We start from the raw sequence: 14,282 nt of genomic DNA on the forward strand, positions 1-14,282 counted from the left end.
GTTTCAAGAAGCAGTGGGAATAGTCAGTAAGAAACAAAATCACTGAAGAGCTATTAAACTGGTGCATTGACTACATGACAAAAAATTTCAGGGAAGACTTTAAAAGCTGTACATGTAAACAGATGATATGATAAAAGCTTACAAATATTTCAAAAGTATTAATCAAATTCAGGAAGGCAGCATTTTTAAGTATGTGAGGATATTAGAACAAGTAGACAGACTTTTAGTTGGATGAATGAAAACTGAAAAGTAGTATAAGAAAGAACATTTTTACAGATAGATCCATGGAATAGTCTCCCAGCAGTTGTGGTGTTCTGCTATGGTAGGGACTTATACAGTAAATTAATTCACTAAAGCATGGGTCAAACATATTGCTATTGTTAAGGCCTTAAAATAAGTCCAAAAACACAGCAACAAAATACATAGAAACAAAACATAAAACAAAAAAATACAAACAACAAACACATGCACAAAAAGTAGACTAGATTGACTGGTATGTTGTTTTCTGCCATCAAATTCTTTGTTTCCAATTATATCCCTTCAGACTGTGTAGAAATGTAACATTAAAAACAGCAACACATGGTCAAGTAAGCACCTTTATTTTATTTATAAAAACAAAATGCGAATTCTTTACTATGGTGATGTTATTTAATACACATGCTGTACTCGTCTGAAAGAGCCAACTCTGGAGTTTGTTGAACCCCAGTCATTATATCTTCTATACTCTCCAGGTCTCAGGTAATACTGACGCCCTCTGTAATTGGGTTCTTCATAGAAAACCCACTGACCATCCAGCACATTGCAGGAGTGGATGTCATTGTAATGGAATTGCTCAAATACATGGGGACAATCTTCAGTGAACTCCATCATCTGACCTTTGAATTCTTCTTTTTCATAAACTCTGATTATGAAAGGACCACGATGCTGTGAAATAAAAGTAAGAATGCATTTGTTATTTTTAACAGCTATTCTTGATAATGTAACAACATAATTATTCTAATTATTAAAAGACTAAATAGATATATATTGCTTGTGTTAAATTCCTATGTTAGTGAGTACAGTCCAAAGTCATGCCTGGATATGTGCAATGATGGTATTGATATGGTGCTCTGACCACTGTGAATAGGTGGCATGCATTGTGGAAAGATGATGTAGCCCCTGACATTTGCCCCCTGTCCTGGCTTTTACAAGGGAACAATATTTATATGTGGTTAAATATACACTTGTAATTGTAATTGGTATAATTGAAAGCTTTTTTTATAGTTTTGATGAAAATGAAGATGTTCAGGGTTCCAGGATGTAAGAAAGAGCTAGGAATATATATATTCTAATAAATGTAATGACATTTAATATATTATGTGAATGTTCATCCAATACTAAATATCCACCCACGTCAACACCTGTCAATACATATAATATCACTTCTCCTGTGTAAGTGGTATAAGTGCCGGGGTAGAAACACATACAGATGTACTGATTTAACCTGAGACAAATGATACAATACAGTGCACAAACACTGTGGACAAAATGTTCCATGTAATCAAGTGTTGGCTACACATACTCACATAAAGTGTGGATGGTGAGTGGTGTGCTAAAATTGGTGCAGCATTCCATGTGTGCCATATGACTAGCACTGTGTCATCAGTCAAACCAGCTCTTTTTACAACCCCACAAATAACTACAATATAGGGGAATCCTCTACACATAAGATTATAAGTAGTAGAACAATGGGGAAGATGCAATTCCATAGCAGCTAATTGTCAAGGTTTGAATTAACTCATAGTTAGATATAATGGACATGGAAACAAACCAAGCCCGTCACTTGCACAAGTGAGGAAACTTAGGTGTAATAACTTACTTGAGGAGTCAAATGGCAAGATCTGATGGAGTCATTAAATCCCATCCATTGCTGGAAGTCTGGATATTCTCCTCTCCTCAAATAATATTGGTGACCCTTATAGTTGGGATATTCATAAAGCACCCAGTTTCCATTTTCTACCCGGATGGAGTTGCAACGGCTAAAATATGAAGTCAGGTCAGTGCAGTCAGCACTACATTCATAAGAGCGGCCCTGAAAGCCTTTGTCTTCATAGAAGATTATCTGCAATAAGAAAAGCATGGTTTGTAAATAAAATACCTAAGTTTAAAGGAATAAATGGTAACATTACATATAAAATGCATAAAATGATAAATATTTAAAAATGTTATAAGCTTTATAAACATGAGCAGTTCTGAGGAAATATGAGGAAAAGTTTAATAAGTAGGGAAGATCCAAAGGCTAAATTAGATTGTGTTTTGACCTGACTTTTTAACATTTGCTCCCCCTGCACAATAGAAGTGTAGAACACAAGGAGAGAACTAGATATGCAAATTATTAATCCTACTGCTTTAAAAGGCATTAATCTAAGTGTAGACAGAGAGCAAAAGTGATGCAATGGTGCTAAATGACACCTTTATAATAAGCTTCTTTGTGTAATTGTTTATTAAAAATCAGTATAAAGTATTTTAGTGCAGTAGCACTTAACATCAGAATATTTTATAATTATATGATGAGTGGATATTGCATACACAAACATAACATGATTGATAGGTACATTGGCATAAGAATATGCACTCATTGGACACTTCATTAGGTACACCGACCCAGTAATGTGAATATCTAATCAGCCAGTCATGTGGTAGCAACTCAATGCATAAAAGCATCTAGACATGGTCAAGAGGTTCAATTGTTGTTCAGAACAAACAACAGAAAGGCAAATAAAAGTGATAAGGGATTTTGGCTGTGGAATGATTGTTGGCGCCAGACGGGGTGGTTTCAGTACCTCAGAAACTGTTGGTGAGAGAGAACAGTGGAAAGAACCTCTCTAGGTTCCTTCCAATCTTATCTCCATTGTTATCGTCAGGATGCAAGGAGTTGATCTGCAAATATGTTTGAGAATTCAAGCAACTCCAATATGACAGATGAAATAAACACAGCTCAAACATTGACAAGGTGCAATGTTTGTTCAGAACCATTGTGGTTAAAGGACAAATATTTGGCTTATCACGGTGTGATTACAGTGATGAAAAAGTAGTTGTAATCACACAAATAAAGATGCGCTTGCTACACTATTTTTTATCTTCTTCACAAATGTCTGTTATATTGTTCATTACTGTATAATGTCATGTGTATAGTACATATACTAATAATGATTGATTTTTGATTAAATATCAGCCACTATAATTAGATTTTCTGATGACCTTTTTCCATCAATGTAAAATTAGTAGAATTTATTCGGCCACACAGCAATATTTAGAGGTGGTGCTTCCCCTTCATACTGCTCTGCTACTTTTCTCCAATTCCAAAATTACAGTCAACAAGATCTACTCAAAACCCCTGTTTGATTTTTACCAATCTGATACACTTAGGTATTTACCCCTTTTATCTTTAGTAACTGTTAAATCAAACTTTTTAGTGAGTAAATAAACGTTCAAACTAAGGGGGTCTTAGTGGCATATTGATTTCTGTGTGTCTGTGAGGCGTTGTTATGCTAGTTCTTAAACAGTAGCATAAGCTGCTGTGATTATACCTAATCATCTCAGTGTTGGAAATTTCCCTTACAATACAAACTTGAATTAGACTTGTTTCTTTATGTTAACACAATAATGTAAATTATTTTAAACTAGGCTATCTAAGCTATCACTTTCATTAATTAAAGTATAGTTTCTCAGGCATAAAGTTATGCAAAATGACAGGTCACCACAGTAAGGACTGCATTTATTATTGACCCTGCTCTACATATTGTGAATAAATACACCTTAAATTAATCAAAGACAACCTGTCCCCAGTATTTACATTGGCTTCTTATTTCCACAAAGCACTGTGTAATATGGAAAAAAATTGGGTTTGTCTGTGCCCTTGTTTACCCATGTGAAAACATTTAATAGAGCACACTCCGTGAGATGTTCTTTATGTGCTCTTCTCTGTATGCTTTTTACCCAAGTTGATACATCACTGCAGGAGGAATGATAGGTATCCAGGAGTCCAGGCTAGGAAGAGAGAATAGTATATGCGCACAGTCCAATTAAAATTGAATGATCAGCTTGAGAGCTTGCTATATAATGTTCTCTCTTCTTAATATTTGCACAAGGCACTATGTACTTAGCAAATAATAAAAAATCAAAAACAATGTAGAATATGGTGTCAGGACTTCATTAATTGTACACCCCATAGGCATAAGTCATTAAGGAAAATATCTGCCAATTTTGTAGGTATCGTCCCAAAATGCACTCTGCTCAAGCATAAGAACCGGACGATATGCATCAGAATGCAGCCCCGTCCAAGTCATTTCCGAGTGAAAATGACACTTACTACAGCCTACGATTTCGGGAAGGGAATGGGGGGGATGGTTGAATGCACGTAGTCAATGTACAGTAAGGGCATTCCCCTGCAGCCACCTCCAAGTAAAACTCAGGCGCACACAGAAGTACACTCATTTTCTGCCATATCTCTTGCACCAGCCAGAGGTCTAGTCAAAGTCCTGAATACTAATTATGACAGCTGAGTTTGCATGCTAAAATGTGTTTGTAATCAGGAGCAACTTTAAAAATGTCTGTTATGTACAGTAGACATTAGGAACACCCCAATAAATGTTTTTCTAGAAATAAAAAAAAAAAATGTCCATGTATAATCATAAATTAATATAATATTACCATGTAACATTAATTGAATATATATATATTTTTTCTGTGTGTTCATTTGAGACTTTATATTTCATATAGCTATTGTACGTATCCTACAGTGCCTGGTCTAGTAGAGCAGAGTAAACCTGCACTGGTAGTCATCACCACGCATATCTTTAAATTCATTCCTTGTTGACTTCGGGAGTATGCAGAGCCTAGTTACGCGCAGTTTAAAACAAACTTGTTCAGGCCCCATATGCTCATGATCCTGCTCCTCTATTCAGATCTCTTTCCTTTATTATGTTAACTTGGAAAAAATAAGTTGCACCAAGCTGAGAAAAATCAAATGCTTAGTTTACATTATATTGCAAAATTTAGGAATATTACATTTTAAGAGACTATAACATGGTACATACAGTATAGGAGCAGCAAGATTAAACTATTGTTCAAGAATTGTTGCATATTTTTAAGTTGCTAATCAATAAAATTGCCAAACAACCTTGTAGCTACTCCTTTTTAAGCAATATTTCCTTTACTAGTACAGATTTGAGACTAGAGCGGCAACAAAATATTTAATATGTTGTAGCTTATAATTGTAGGACAAATGTAGCCATTGTGATATATTTATAAGTTATTATATGCTCAAGATGGTTAAAGCCAGTACAGATTATAGTATATTCACTTTTCAAACTCACCTTTCCCATGTTAACAGGAGTTTAGTACAAGACAGCTATTTGCAATCTAATTCTCTGGGTGTGAGCTTTTTATAGTCAATTACTGAAATTATTTTTGTCCAGTAATGAAAATGTATATCTTTTGTAATTGACAATGATTTTATTGTATATTGCAATGCCTTTGTTAATACATGCTTACTGAATATGGTATTGCACTCTTTTTATCCAGGAAACATGGGACAGGATTTTGTGAATTAATTAGTAAATGTTCAGAGTGTACAGAAAATGTCTTTTGTTCTGCACGTGAAACAGGGTGGTCATGTGACTGACCAGCTAATACCCTATGAAAGTTTTCAGCAGAATGCTTACCTGGTACTTTTTCTGCTTCAGTTACTATTCTGTTTAGTTGAAAGCATTATCTTCACTTTGGTAATGTTTTTGCACAGGAATTTAACTGAAATTATTGTAAGCAAGATTTATTTTTTTATTGCTTTCCTTTCTGTTTTAAAATATTTACATTAAGATAGATAGATAGATAGATAGATAGATAGATAGATAGATAGATAGATAGATATATTAAATTTAATCAGGGCCCTACATTTTGATGGCAACCAGACATAATTCAACCTGAATAAGTAATTTACTTTTTACAAGGCCCTCTGTCACACAGGGGCACCTGTGTATTGAATCTTCTATTTTGCTTGGTTTTGCAAAGTTATGTTCTGATTAGCACAACAAGTTTACATCTAATGCAGGATGAACAATTTTTAGGTCAATGAATATCCCATATGTAAACAACTTTTTCATACATTCCTTCAGACTGTAAAAGTTTGCTTCAAGCCATCAATATGTAATGAAAATATTGTCCGTAAATGTTTCTTCAGATAAACATCATTAAACTTCCCAACATTAAAACCGTAACAGTACATGTAATTCAACAAAATAATATATAAATATATATAATTATTACTGTTTTGAAAATATATGAATTTAGTCTGGTAACATTTTACATTTTATACCAAAGGGATAGAATAGGATTAGGCGCAAAAAATGGTGGGATAGGGTCTGATTGGGGGTGATAATGATAGTGGTCAATAATAATGGTGACTTTCTTACTTATATGATAGCATGGCTGAAATAATACATGTAAATAAACCTGCACTGTTTGCAGTAATTGATTGTCTGTTTGGGTGGTATGAGTCCCTATATTGCAGTGTCCCAATGTCTTAAAGGTGATATTCCTGTCCTTTTTAATCAATCCGGTTAAAAATCCTATGTTGCGATTGTGTCTTTAAGAAATCAAATTCCGATCCTATAGGATTCTTCCTCACTTTTTCCTTTAGCACAATGCATACAGATATGAAAAGAAAAGGAAAAGACAACTATATAGTGAAGTACCACTTGGTACGTTTATTCTGAACATACAAAAAATCAATCACACTCACATTTGGATGAAAGTAGTGGTGGGTGGGGTACATTTTTATGATGGGCATGTCTACGTTACTGGATATGCCAACAGGAATACACCAAAGGTGTATTCCCCCGGCACACTGGTAATGTTGATGTTGACAGCTGTAAAGACTGAGCGGAAACCGTGGTTACGAATGAAGAAGACGTCAGGTAAGGATGACGTAACTATTAATCCGCACATTATGTTTGCTGTTTTTATCTGCTATTTTAAGGAGGTGCCACCTGTACAATGTATTAGGCTTTCTAAATAACATTGTACAGGCAGCAGTTCCTTAAAATAGCAGATAAAAACAGCATATTAAGCCCTATTGTGCTAATGTTTTCTTTGTATAAATCCACTTGGATTCCTCGTGGTTACGTTTTATAAAATAATCTCCTCCTCTCCAGTCTCTTAATTTGTTTGATGGCCATGAAACTGAGGCCCAATGGGTCTTGTTTACGTACCTCTTTAAAGTGGCTAAACAGGCTATGCGTCTCCACTCCTAACTTTATATTTCGTATATATGCGCTGACACTTTAACTCTCAGCTTTCTCATGGTCCGTCCAATATACTGTAGGGCACACAGACATGTGATCATGTAGATGACCCCTATTGATTCACATGTCATTTTCTCCTTGATTTGGAAAGCTTCTTGCTTAGCATTAGATGTAAGTCCTGAATTGGTCGTGTGCTTGCCATTTTAACAGTCCTGCATGGTAGGCAGTTGCTGCAATAAGGAAAATTTGTCTTGTTCGTTACTTCTGTTAACCAGTTCTATTTTTATAAAATAAAATATGGATAAATCTGCGCTGATATTAGACTGCAGCCAATTATTGACCTACATACATTCCATCCAAGTATGTTAAAACATAAACTACATACAATATGGACAACAAGTACGGCGCTGACTATATAGATTATAGTTGGATACTTCTATACCACAACAAATAGTTCTTAATACACAGTATCAGTCCATGGGTTCCAAGAGTCAAAGATGGTATTTTTCTTAGGACAAATAGGAAAACGGTGTTAAATGCTGGATTTTCATAGTGTATAAAATAGTATATCACTGTCCTCTTCCAAAAAGCTCAGAGGGAAGTGTTTTTCCCCTCACAAATTTTTTCGTATACATAGGAGAGATCAAAAGAGAAAATTCATCTTAGTATTTGTCTAAAACAATAAAGTAGTTTTCCAGCAATTGTCCACAGAAGTAATAGGAGTATACTCAAACTTCTCTTATGGTGTATTGTATAAGTCTTCTCGGGATATCACCTCATTATAAATGCCATATAGAAAAAATAAAAGCTATTTTTCCTTCTGGTTATGAGGTAAATGACCTTGCACTAGTTTTTGCTTGAGGTTTGGTGCTCTCCTGAAGACGATTCATGGGCGTTTTGGAAAAAGTCTAGATAAAATATTGTCCTTCAATAGTAGTTGCCTAATGTTTGTTAAAAATCTTTCTGATTACCGGAGCTGAATCTGAATATTGCGTTATGAAATTGAGGTTCTGTAAATCTTGTTTTTCCTCCATTTCCTTGCTTTTGTATTCAAGAAGTTCATCTCTTCACATTCCCCTTGTTCTCTCCATTGCTGCAACAATGGTTTTTGATCATCAAACCTAGATTTCAAAATTGCACTCTGTTCATTAAAAGTGTCTAAGCTTGAACAGTTTCTCCTTAGGTGAGTGAACTGCCCCTAAGGAATGTTCTTTAATCAGTTTTGATTGTGATTACTTGATACTTGAAATTAAGCTGTTACAATCCACAAGTTTGAAGTGGGTTTTAGTCTCCACTTTATTACCTTTTACTGTCATTTCCAGGTCGAGGAATATTGCATGGTCATTGCTGATGATTGTAGTGAACTCAAGATACTAATCTTCCCTACTCATGTTTTTGATGAACTGTGAAAGGGATTCCTTATTTCCTCACCAAACAAAAATAATATATTTGATAAATTTCCTCCAGAGGACCAAGTTCGCAACCAAAGATGGATTTGCCCAAATCTCTTCTTCCTACCGCGACTCATAAAGAGATTGGCATAGCTTGTTTCAGACTTGGTCCCCATAGCAGTACCATGTGTTTTCAGATAGGGAGTATCTTCAAACAAGAAGTGGTTGTGAGTGAGAGTGAATCAAATGCTGTCAACAAGGAAATTTATTTAATTCTCCTTCATTTTCCCAAAAAATCTAACACTTTCAGTTTCTTGTGTGTGGTCAATGCAGGTATAAAGCGCCTTCACATCACTGGTGACTAAATAGAAATGGTTCTCCCAAACAACTCCATTCAGTACATTCAGGATTTCTGTTGTGACTCTAATATATGATAACTGTATTTTTACCACATTTTGAAGTAAAAGTCAATATATTCAAAGAGTGATGATGTCAACAAATTTATCCTAGAAATAACTGGTCAACCTGGTGGGTTAACAGGTTCCTTATGAAATTTTGGAAGATAATAAAACACTGATAGTTTTGGATGCGTGATTGTCATGAATTTTAGTTTGTCATTATTTAACAGACCCTTCTCTGAATCTGAATTGTATCTTGTTTATCCTGATAATCTTTATTAGAGATGCTCACGGACCCCCGTGAAGTGGTTTTGGTTTTGGTTTTGGATCTGGATTAGCTTTGTGTTTTGGTTTTGGTTTTGGCAAATCCACCCTCGTGTGTTTTGGTTTTGGTTTTGGATCTGTATTCTTTTTAGACAAATTTATATTAACCTCACTAACACTAATTTTAAAGTCATTTGCACTCAATTTTGACCACCTTACAGGTCACAATATTATTTTCATACACTTTAAAACCAAGATTGCAGCAGTTCTTGCCAGTGATAAGAAAAAGGCCACTGTCATGCCTGGGCATAAAACAAAAAATCCACCTCTTATGTGTGGAATTATTTTTACACAAATCCTGACAACAGTTGTCTAGCCATTTGCAGCGTTTGTAAAGCCACACTCAGTAGAGGTAGGGACCTTAACCATCTAGGATTCTGATCCATGTTACGGCATTTGAAGCGAGTTCATGAAAAGCTGTTGGGAAAATCAGAACTTATGTTAAAAAATAACAACAAGCAGTCCAGTATCATCTACCTCCCTTCTCTCTTCTAGATCCCAGCACCTGCAATCTACACCTTCATCATCAATATCCTCACAAGTGATGGGAGTTAGTCCTACATCCAAGTTGCTAAGGCTAGATGACTCCTCCACTAACCATGATTCCTCTGAAGAATTATTGAGCGTTAGTCCCACTGCTGCTGCTGCTGGGGGTCGATCTTCAACCCAGAAGAATACTACTAGTAGTTTACAACAATTGACTGTTAAACAATTCTTTGTTAGAGGAAGAAAGTAAGTTAGCTGTCACCCAGTCGCAAAGCGGATCACAGACGCCATGGGGACTATGCTAGTATTAGATCTAGCATCCAATATCCACTATTAATGCAGCTGGTTTTAGACAGTTGCTTGAGGTCTTCTGTCCCTATTACCAAATTCCATCCTCATCATCATCATCATCATTTATTTATATAGCGCCACTAATTCCGCAGCGCAGTACAAAGAACTCATTCACGTCAGTCCCTGCCCCATTGGAGCTTACAGTCTAAATTCCCTAATATAGACACACGCTCACAGACAGACAGAGAGGGAGAGACTAGGGTCAATTTTGATAGCAGTCAATTAACCTACCAGTATATTTTTGGAGTGTGGGAGGAAACCGGAGCACCCGGAGGAAACCCACGCAAACACAGGGAGAACATACAAACTCCACACAGATAAGGCCATGGTCGGGAATTGAACTCATGACCCCAGTGCTGTGAGGCAGAAGTGCTAACCACTAGGCCACTGTGCTGCCCCATCACAACACCATTTTACTAGAAAAGCTATTCCTCACCTCTACCAGAAAGTTTGTTAAAATGTAATTATTAGGCTACAAATGCATTTCTACCCACTGTACACTTAACCACAGATATGGGGACAAGCGGAACTTATTATTGACCACTATCACCCCCAATCAGACCCTATCTCACCCTTTTTGCACCTAATCCTACTCTACCCATTTGGCATTATTATCTTGGGGGATTCAGGCTCTACCCCCCATTAGGATAATGGCAGCATCCACCTCCCCTTCCCACAACCTCAGGGAGTGCTGACCGATTACATTTTTGTTACTATTCTACATTTTCCGTTACACTTTGTAATGTCTACCTTTATTTATTTAAAATATATTTTTTTTTCAGCGATTTCCAATTTCTGCACACCGCTTGAGATCACTGGCGATTTTATGCGTAAAGTTGCCGTATGTATTAACCGGAAATTTCGACATCCAAAATCTAATCTCTGGCGATGTGTGCCGATTTTAAAACACCTATCCCACCGGCGGTTTAGTCAAACTCACCAAAGATCAACACAAACTCGACGAAGAATCAAGAAACAGAAGAAACAGAGATTCGCCCGAGATTAAACAGAAACTTGTCCCAGATTCAACATAAAAAAGCATGCTGCTAGAGCTAGTCTGCATTTCTTAACATAAAAGGGGGCACAATACCAGTTTTAATTATGAGGGTAATCATGATTTCTTGTTTAGAGGGGCAAAAATTAGTATTATTTATCTTACGAGGGCCAAATTATTTAATGAAAAAATTAGTGGATCAAATTTCATTAATGATAATATGTAAGAATTGTTTTGATTTATTTATTTATATTGTCATGGCATACTATTTCATTACCAGAGGGGCAATAATATTTTTTTTTTATATGACAACAGTTAATATTTCCAGATGGGGACACCATTGAAAGTACATACAGGTGGCACAACAAGTGCAGAAGTCACATGGTCTCTACATTTTTTCTCTTTTAATATACAGAACCTTTGTTTCTGATTGTGCATTTAAAACTGTATATCATTTCAAGTCAGAAAATTAAAAGAAATTGCATTGATAATATTATTATTATCTTATACTTAATGTTTGGTAGCACAGACTTTGGTCAAAATAACTGCAAACTGCTTTATATAACCATAAATGAGATTCCTGCACCTCTCTACTGGCAGTTTGGTCCATTCTTATGAAAACTGCTCATTTTCTCCAAGATTTGAAGGGTTTTTCCAGCTGCTTTTTTTAGATCTCTCCACAGGTGTTCTATGGAATTTAGTTCTGGACTCATTACTTCACTTTAGAACAGTCCAACAACTAGTCTTGAACCCTTCCTGGGTGCTTTTTGAAGTGTGTTTGGGGTCATTGTCCTGCTGGAATAGGCAAGATTTGTGATGGACCCAGGTTTCTGACACTGGATTCAACACTATGCTTTCAAATGGCCTGGTAATCTACAGATTTCATGAAGTCCTGCACATTGTTTAGACACCCAAGCTTGATGCGACACAACAACCCCAAAACATCACTGAACCTTCTTATTTTTTTCAGTAGGGAAGGTGCTCTTTACATATTGCTTTCTGTAAACATGGGGATGATGCGCTTTACTAAAAAGCTCTACATTGGTCATTCTCCAAAGATGAATTAGGCTTGTTCAGGTGTATTTTGTCAAATTTTAACTGAAGCATAATTACTAGCATTTCATAAGTGTCAAAGGCTTTTATTGACAATTGCATTTTACAAGTTTATACAAAGAGTCAATATTTGCAGTGTTGACCCTTTTTTTTGAAGACCACTTCAAATCGCCCTGGCATGCTGTCAATCAACTTCTGGGCCACATACTGACTGATGGCCACCCATTCTTGCCTAATCAATGCTTGGAGTTGTCAGAATTTGTGGATTTTTGTTTCTCCACCCGCCTCTTGAGGATTGACCGCAAGTTCCAATGGGATTAAGGTCTGGGGAGTCTACTGGCCAAGGACCCAAAATTTCGATGTTTTGATCCCCCAAGCCACTTAGTTATCAATTTTGCCTTATGGCAAGGTGCCCCATAATGCTGGAAAATGGCATTGTTTGTCACCAAACTGTTCCTGGATGGTTGGGAGAAATTGCTCTTGGAGGATGTATTGGCAACATTCTTTATTCATGAATGTGTTGTTAGGCAAAATTTTGAGTGAGCCCAGTCCCTTGGCTGAAAAGCAACCACACACATGAATGGTCTCAGGATGCTATACTGTTGGCATGACACAGGACTGATGGTAGCACTCACATTTCCTTCTCCAGCAAGCGTTTTTCCGGATGCCCCAAACAATCTAAAAGGGGATTCATCAGAGAAAAAGACTTTACCCCAGTCCTCAGCAGTCTAATCCCTGTACATTTTGTAGAATATCAGTCTGTCCCTGATGTTTTTTCCTGGAGAGAAGTGGCTTCTTTGTTGGTCTTCTTGACACCAGGCCATCCTCCAAAAGTCTTTGACTCACTGTGCGTGCAGATGCACTCACACCTGCCTGCTGCCGTTCCTGAGCAAGCTCTGCATTAGTGGTGCCCCAATCCCACAGCTGAATCAACTTTAGGAGACGGTTCTGGCGCTTGCTGGTATCGGCGAGATGGTCATCGTAAAATGGCACCCCACCCGTAATTGTTTGCACACCTTGCAGTTTTTGTTTGCATTAATGTATGTTTTGGAGAGTATAACAAGGGTTATCCCTACTTGCAACACTAGTATGTGTGTGTCCATTCTATCTTATCATTCATAATGACTATTTTGATTAGAAATAAATGCAAAGATATGTAGCAGTAGAATTTTTATTTTGACCAAAACTACATTCAGCTCAGACTGTTATCAATTAAACCTACACAAGTAATATGTAATTATACATGCTTAACACAATATTTTGCTCTGATTTGTTAGTCTGGTCTTGTGGATTTTCTATATATAGTGAGTTTTCATAGTCTCCAAATTCATTTATTTTAGGGCAACAGCCAAAGAGATTTAGGAGCACACATAATTCTGGTTCTGTATGTGGCAATGTTGTTTGAATATTTTTATGTTACCCATATCATGTTATAAGTTTTAATTATAGCAGCACCACATTTGTGTGATGAACCAGTCCAAGCTGTCTAGTACTGGAGCTGGTTTAGGATGTGGAGAAACATTGACCATCTTTATTTTTTTAATATTTTTTTTAACTACATGGTGTGGTGACTTTGTATGTAGGGACTTCCAAGGTAATAGCAGAACCCGAATCACTGGAACTGTGCACCTGATAATGATCTGACAATACACCCGACAATAGACCTGACAATAATGGTATCATCAATAGAGACAACGTTGTTCAAAATGCTGACATAATCCATAGAGGAAATATTGTACACTCTGGGGCTGATGCGGAAGGATTACTATTCCAGTTTGCGTAGAGTATCTTGCCTGAAGTTCCTCTGCACATGCCCACAAAGTTGGCACACGCATATGCAACATGCAGATTTGTCTAACTATGCCACTTCTGCCTCACCTGGAGAGGAGGGATGGGGGTTTACTAACATAGTTTAAATACAGTAAGGGGGTAGTAGCACAGATATGAACAGATGCAGATACATATATGCCTGAGAAAGCTGTATTATTTGTGATGGTCAGGC

At 36.6% G+C, this 14,282-nt stretch overlaps 1 protein-coding gene across 1 annotated transcript; it reads right to left on the reverse strand.

Annotated features, from left to right (window-relative positions):
* Positions 1-631: 631 nt before the first annotated feature.
* LOC142097001 (gamma-crystallin-3-like) lies at positions 632-5,409 on the reverse strand. Its single transcript, XM_075178611.1, has 3 exons — positions 5,358-5,409; positions 1,859-2,101; positions 632-924 (listed from the first exon to the last, which is right to left on the reverse strand). Exons 1-3 carry the CDS (start codon positions 5,364-5,366, stop codon positions 649-651), a joined length of 528 nt encoding a protein of 175 aa, XP_075034712.1. The 5' UTR covers positions 5,367-5,409; the 3' UTR covers positions 632-648.
* Positions 5,410-14,282: the final 8,873 nt, after the last annotated feature.

Source organism: Mixophyes fleayi, chromosome 7 (genome assembly GCF_038048845.1).
Source record: "Mixophyes fleayi isolate aMixFle1 chromosome 7, aMixFle1.hap1, whole genome shotgun sequence".
In the NCBI taxonomy this organism is placed as follows: Eukaryota; Metazoa; Chordata; class Amphibia; order Anura; family Limnodynastidae; genus Mixophyes; species Mixophyes fleayi.

Excerpts from the sequence above, each read along its gene's own strand:
- LOC142097001 (XM_075178611.1), bottom strand. Across the intron at positions 925-1,858 it reads CTTGCCATTTGACTCCTCAA|CATCGTGGTCCTTTCATAAT; the intron begins GTAAGTTATTAC and ends TTTATTTCACAG.